Source organism: Muscardinus avellanarius, assembly GCF_963383645.1.
Source record: "Muscardinus avellanarius genome assembly, chromosome: 17".
Classification (NCBI taxonomy): domain Eukaryota; kingdom Metazoa; phylum Chordata; class Mammalia; order Rodentia; family Gliridae; genus Muscardinus; species Muscardinus avellanarius.
In genome coordinates this window covers 27,698,263-27,705,395 of record NC_137803.1, presented here as the reverse complement: position 1 = coordinate 27,705,395, position 7,133 = coordinate 27,698,263, and the positions used below count along the sequence as shown (strand labels likewise).

Below are 7,133 nucleotides of genomic sequence, written 5' to 3'. Positions count from 1 at the left end.
GCAATGAGTCAACATTAGACATAGTAGTTATTTGTTACAGAATGCACTACCAACAGAGCTTCTGAACTCTCCTCTCACTGCAGAGCATAATATATAGTCAACCACATATCCAGGATAAGAACAGCTCAGAAGGCAGGTAATCATATGCTAAAAAACTTGCTAAATGGCTTCTCACCCAGTTTTTAAAATTCTGAATTCATAATTATGTAAAATAACATTCAATTTATAAATTGAATACAACTTTAAAAACAGATGGCCTTTATCTGCTGATCATACCTAACCATCACTTTTCTAGGTATTTCACAGAAGCAATTACATTTACAAAAGGTCCATTTCATAATACAATCTGGTAACTAAGTCAAATGAAGCTATTCAAATTAAAGAGAAGGCCTGTTGCTGAAATATTTTACAATACCTTTTAAAAAGGGCATTTATATTTATAGATTTGCTTTTTTAAAAATACCCCTGAAAATAATTAGATTGCTACTTGTGCATTCTTATGAAGTGGAAGGTTAAATCAATTAAGAATAGGTTATACAAGTCAATTATTATGTTGAAATCTGATTGTAAGACAAGGGGACTTATTCCATATGAACTTTTACTGGGCCCAGAATTAACTAGTGCCAGAAGTATCAGGGAAACTATTATTGGCAATGACATCACACTGCACTGTTTTGGTATCAAAACAAAAAACAAAAACAAACAAAAAAAAGTGGGATGAAGAAAAGAGGCTTGGAAAGGTTTTCAGTATGGTTTCCTTATAATGAGACTTAGCAGTAATTAAACACACACACAAAAAGATGAGTGTTAAGCCTCACTAAACATATTAAGGTCAAGACTTAAAAAAATTAATCCACTTTTCTTCCCCCAAGAGTTTATTTTTGGTAAAAGGCAGAAAAATTAGTTTTTCCACAAGAAAAATCTGCTTCTAAACGATCATTTGAAAATCTTGATATATATTATATATTAAAAAAGACACAAAAATAATGGAGAAGTGGGAATAACAGATTAGGAACTGTAACTTTATAAAGGCTTGCCTAGATCAAGAAGCAGCACACACACACACCTCATTTATGCAAACTAAAAATGTATATAAACAGCACAATACTGCGATACTGGGTCATGATACATTACCTGTACACATAACTACTACTGTTACTAATAAGCCTTTGGAACACTCAGTCTTATGCCCAACAAGGTATCATTAAGTCTTTTAATCATCTCTTCCCCCCCTTAATGGGAAGGCATTTCTAGACACTAATTTTCCCATCTAATATTCAATATAGGAAACAGATTCCACAAGGTGCTTTAACTGATGAGACCTCAAGTGCTGTTTTCTCTCTGGAATTTTTGGATAGCAAACAGTCCATCCGGACCATACACAAATACTATGACAGAAGAGTTGTTACATGAAGTCTTTTGATGGGACTCAGTGAAAAGTTTTATGACATGCTTGAGCAACGCACTGAAGGGGATCCCATCTGAGTTAATACTTTGTCCAACCACTGTAGAGGTCCATTCAGATGAAGTTCAATCCAGCAAGGAGTACTTGTTACTGTCTGCCTTCTGTTTGAAAAAATATAAAAAAAAATATGAAATGAAAAAGAGTAACATAGCTATGTTTTAGTACATGCATTACAAATTTAGAAAAGGAAAAGACTGCATAAGCCAGATTCAGTGGGTTCAGTGGGATACATGTAGTGCCAGCTCTGTAGGAGCCTAAGGCCAGAGGATCACTTGAGCCCAGGACTTCAGGACCAGCCTGGGTAACATAATGAGACCTTGTTTCAAAATAACAACAACAAAAATAACCCCACTGTATATACTAAAAATCTAATTTCTTTTAAACAATTATTACTTTTGGGTATCTGACTTTTTGGGGTTTTTTTTAGGTACTGGGGATGGAACCCAGGGGAATTCTACCTCCGAGCCACACTCCCAGCCCTAGTTTTTATTCTTTATTTTTGAAACAGAGCCTCACTAAGTTGCAGAAGACCTCACTAAGTAACTGAGGCTGTCTGCCAACTGCAATCCTCCTGTCTCAGCCTCCCAAATGCTGGATTACTAGTGTGCATCACTACGCCCTGCTTCTGATTATTATTTTGAAAAAATGGGTGATCTCCAGAGTACTTCAATGAGAGTTCTCTTTTCAAGAGATGTAAAAAAGACGGGCGTGGTGGCGCACACTTGTAATCCCCGCGCTTGGGAGGCGGAGACAGGAAGGAGGCTGGCTTAAGAGATCCTGTTTCCAAATAAAAATATAAAATAGGTCTGGGAGTGTAGCTCACAGGTAGAAGGCCCCTGGGTTCCATCCCCAGTACCATCAAAAAAAAAAAAAAAGAAAAAGAAAAAAGAAAAAAGAGAGAGAGATGTAAAAAAAATCTCTTTTAGAGTTAAGCTTTCAATGAAAAAACATCTTTAACAAAAAGAGCTACTCCCTGAAAATCACAAAGTATTCAATGACCCCTTGTCATTTCCAATACACTCATTTTAGTTCTGTCGTATTTGCTAGGTAGAGTAAGTCAATAAATATGCTTTTCCTTCTTCAATAGGACAGCTCTACAAACACAAAAAAAGTCTATTAACAACTCTTGATCTCTAAATGACTTCATAAACTCTTCAAACTCTATTTCAAAGAATATGATTTTCTATAGCAGATGGTGTCAGTGCCCCTACTATACCCTTAAGATAGTCAATGTACTAGACCCAACTTCCAATTGCAAATATCTGATTTTCTATGTCTGAGAGCCTCTCTGCTAGCCTTTACATGTAGCAAGATGGAAGTACCAGGAAATTACCATCAGCTGACTGTAGATAATTAAAAGCAAAACTGAGGATAAAAGGGACTAGTTCTTCAACTGGTCTCAACTTACTTGTCCAGTTTTCTTCCCCTTCCCCTCCCTCCCTCCTTTCCTATTCTATTTCTAAGATATAACTCCAACCCTGTCTTATTTTGTTTTTGAAACAAAGTCTTGCTAGGTTGCTAAGGCTGGTCTCAAAAAAATCTGTGAATCCTGCTGTCTCGGCCTCTCCCCCACTAGGATTACAGGCATGCGCCACTCTGCTGGGCTCTTTTCTCTTCTTTCTATACTCCAAATAAAATTTCTATTCTATTGTCAGAATTATAATGTCCCACTTTGCCCATCCCCATCTACTGAAATCCTTTTTTTTTGGTGGTACTGGGGTTCCTGGAAGCCCTTCTACTTCCAGGCTACACTCTCAGACCTATTTTATATTTTTTTATTTGGAAACAGGGTTTCTTAAGCCAGAAAGGCTGGCTCCGAACCAGCGTGATTTTCCTGTCTCCGCCTCCCAAGCATGGGGATTACAAGAGTGCGCCACCATGCCCAGCGCTACTGAAATCCTGTTCTGTCAATATAGATCATGGCCATCTCTACAAGAAAGATTTCCATGAGTCCCAAGTGGAAATATTTTTCCTCTTCTGAAATGACATAATCCTTCAAATACATCCCACACCCCCTTTATAGTACTTAAGACTATAGTATGTTAAAATGCATGCCTATACACGTTTTAATCATATCTTCTATAATGCCAGCACAGCAATTTACAAGTTTTGAATCTAGAAGTCTTCCAGCTTTCTTTCCCTAATTTCACATAAAGATCTGGTGATTCCACATCCTCAATGATAACAGGTATAAATGAACTCCAGAAAATGCAAAATAACAAATAATTACACTGTAAAAATTTAAGAACCAAATACACATTTCATACCGGTATTCTGCTCCCCACCCTTTCACAAAACTCATTCTGATGGTGCACATTCTGGTTAGCTGATACACGGCTTCAAAGCCCTGATTAACAGACTGAGCCAGAAGAGCAGCAAATTCCTGGTTGTTGAAGATCTTCAGGTTACAGCCTAAGATTGAGAAAAAGTAAAGAAAATTGTATAAAAACAGTATCATTCTTAGAAAATAATTTAAAAAGGGCTACAGGCTTGAGAACATGAGCATGCAAAGAATCTCCTGATCCCTAAAATTATAAACAACTAGAAAAACTAAGCAAGTTGACGTGACAGGTTTATTTACATTGTTAAGTCCATACCTGGTGGGATTTTACACACTGTTGCAGGGTGCCAGCCGTATCTCTGATTACAATTGGGACTCTGCACAAAGATTGCACTATCACTCAGGCACTCAGCAAAAACTTCCCCACCTATGTAATATAAGCGCACTCCTCGTCCTAAAACAAAATACATAATGGGGTTAGTTTTATAACACTGACTTCAGTGTCACTTTGGGAGAATCTTCTTGGAGGAATTCTAATATGATATAAGATATTCCTCCCATGACATTTTTCATAGCCATGCTTTTCTGAAGTTGAACTTTGCAAACACTGATATTTTTTCAAGTACTTTTTAACAATGATTATTTTTAAATACTTGCTTATCAAAATATTTACACAATGTAAAAAAGTACAAGGATACTAAAATTTTACACAAATTATGCATTTTTAAATTAGTAAAAAAGATTTTACTTAATTTCAGGTATTACAAATATATGGACAAATATACATTCATTTTACTAAGTCTTTCCTTAAAGACTCCACTATAGTTAAGAAAAAAAAAAAAATCAAGAGGTTCAAAAAGTATACATTTTTGTGGCAATCAAATCCCTGTATATATAAGCAGAATTAGGTTGAATAAATTATAGTTTTTTTTTTTTTTTTTTGGTGGTACTGGGGTTCCTGGAAGCCCTTCTACCTCCAGGCTACACTCCCAGACCTATTTTTACATTTTTATTTGGAAACAGGGTCTCCTAATCCAGTGCGCGCGGCTGGCTTCGAACCTGCGCGATCCTCCTGTCTCTGCCTCCCAAGTGCGGAGATTACAAGCGTGCGCCACCAACGCCTGGCCTATACTGAGTATTTTTAATACTTCTGAATTTCAGAAATCAGTAGCCATTAAGAGCTTCTTCTTTTTTTTTTTTTTCAGTACTGGGATGGAACCTAGGGGCATTCTACCTCTGAGCTATACCTCCAGCCCTATTTTTTTATTCTTTATTTTGAAACAGTATCTCACTAAGTTGCAGAGGGCCTCACTAAGTAGCTGAGGCTGGCTGTGAACTTTAGATTCTCCTGTCTTAGCCTCTCAAGTACTGGGATTACAAGTGTGTGCCTGCCACCACGTCTAGTTTGTTGTTAGGGGATTTTTCAGAAATGGGTGAAGTAGCAAATCATCTGGCCTTAAGAAGGGGAGATTATCTTTGTTATTCAGCAAAAGAAAATAAAAGAACAACCAAAAATTCAGACTTAAAGCCAAACTTTGTTCTCTTAAAACTATGGGAAGCTGGGTGTAGTGGCACATGGTTGTTATGTTAGTACTTAGGAGACTGAGGCATGAGGATCACAGATGGATAGCCAGCCTCAGCAACTTACTGAGACCCTGTTTTAAAAAAAGTAAAACAGAGATGGATGTGTAGTTCAGAGGCCAATCTCTGAGTTCAATACCCAGTAACACAAAACAAATAAGTAAATAGACAATGTTAGGGGTATTTATAAAATAATAAACCATGTACTTGACTCTCAGGAATCATTAAATCCAAAAAAGAGATTTTTCAGGCTGTATTTTCTCTGATCAAAACCACGTGCTAAACTAGAAATCATAAGTAAAAATATGATCTAAAATTTTGTTGGGAAAAGTGAATAGGGCAGAAGAAACTGTTATTTTGATTCAAAATCCCAATTAAAACATTAAAACACTGGGAAAAGGGCCCACAATGTGTAAGTAAAGCAGAGATGGATAATTCAGAGGCCCTCACCTAAAATGATACCTGTGTACTCTAACAAGATTATACATATTTATATGTCAAGCAAGAGTTGAGAACCTCTTAGTCACTATCATTTTACAGTATCAATCCCTCTTTGGTAATTGGCATTATTTCTCACAAGTGATAGCTAATCCGAAGAAAACATAAGCACACTATTATCAAAAGAAGCTATCTTAAAGTGATGAGAATGATGCTCTTTTTTTTTTTTTTTGGTGGTACTGGGGTTCCTGGAAGCCCTTCTACCTCCGGGCTACACTCCCAGACCTATTTTTACATTTTCATTTTTGGAAACAGGGTCTCCTAAGCCAGCGCGCGCGGCTGGCTTCGAACCTGCGCGATCCTCCTGTCTCCGCCTCCCAAGCGCGGGGATTACAAGTGTACACCACCACGCCCGGCAATGCTCAATTATTAATGGCTCTAAAAGCCAGGTGTAGTGGCGCACGCTTGTAATTCCAGCATTCGGGAGGCTGAGACCAAAGGATCGCAGTTCGCGGACAGCCTCGGCTACTTAGTGAAACCCTCTGCAATTTAGTGAGACCTTGTTTAAAAATAAATAAAAAATAGGGCAGGGGGTGTAGCTCAGAGGTCAAATGTCATCTCCAGACCTGCAAAAATAAAAAATAAAAAAAGTACTGCCGGGCGTGTTGGCGCACACTTGTAACCCCATGCTTGGAAGGCTAAGACAGGAGGATTGCACAGATTTGAAGCCAGCCTCAGCTACTTAGTGAGGTTCTCAGCAACTTAGTGAGACCTTGTTTCCAAATAAAACATAAAATAGGTCTGGGAGGATAGCCCAGAAGTAAAAAAAGTACTGAGGACCTCAAAGGGTTTTTGTATATGTGGATTATATTTATGGAAAAAGCATATTAGGTATTAAAACCAAGATTTAAAAAACACATGAATTCACTTAAAAATAAAACCAAAACATTGTGTAAATAAAATATTTATGAAAAAGAGCTATATTTCAAAGTAAAAACTATTAGGACTCAGTTCTTGGGAGGTGGAGACAGGAGGCTCGAGCAGGTTTAAAGGTAGCCTGAGCTACTTAGTGAGGCTCTCAGCAATGTAGTGAGACCCTGTTTCCAAATAAAAAATAAAACAGGTGTAGGAGTGTAGCCCGGAGGTAGAAAACCCCTGAGTTTCATACCCAGTACCACAAAAAGAAGAAGAAGAAGAAGAAGAAGAAGAAGAAGAAGAAGAAGAAGAAGAAGAAGAAGAAGAAGAAGAAGAAGAAGAAGAAGAAGAAGAAGAAGAAGAGGAGGAGGAGGAGGAGGAGGAGGAGGAGGAGGAGGAGGAGGAAGAGGAGGAGGAGGAGGAGAAAAAACTACTAGGAAAGTGGCAATGTTT

The 7,133-nt window shown here is 37.6% G+C and overlaps 1 protein-coding gene across 2 annotated transcripts in view; it reads right to left on the bottom strand.

Moving 5' to 3' along the window:
• Positions 1–1,442: 1,442 nt before the first annotated feature.
• SMAD2 (SMAD family member 2) overlaps positions 1,443–7,133 on the bottom strand; it is a gene marked incomplete at both ends in the record, with an annotated part of 64,576 nt that continues 58,885 nt past the window's right edge. For both annotated transcript variants that reach the window (XM_080714406.1, XM_080714407.1), the window contains 3 exons: positions 1,443–1,566; positions 3,733–3,877; positions 4,063–4,200. In XM_080714406.1, coding sequence (XP_080570532.1) covers positions 1,443–1,566; positions 3,733–3,877; positions 4,063–4,200 — 407 coding nt within the window. The remainder of the gene's footprint in view (positions 1,567–3,732; positions 3,878–4,062; positions 4,201–7,133) is intronic.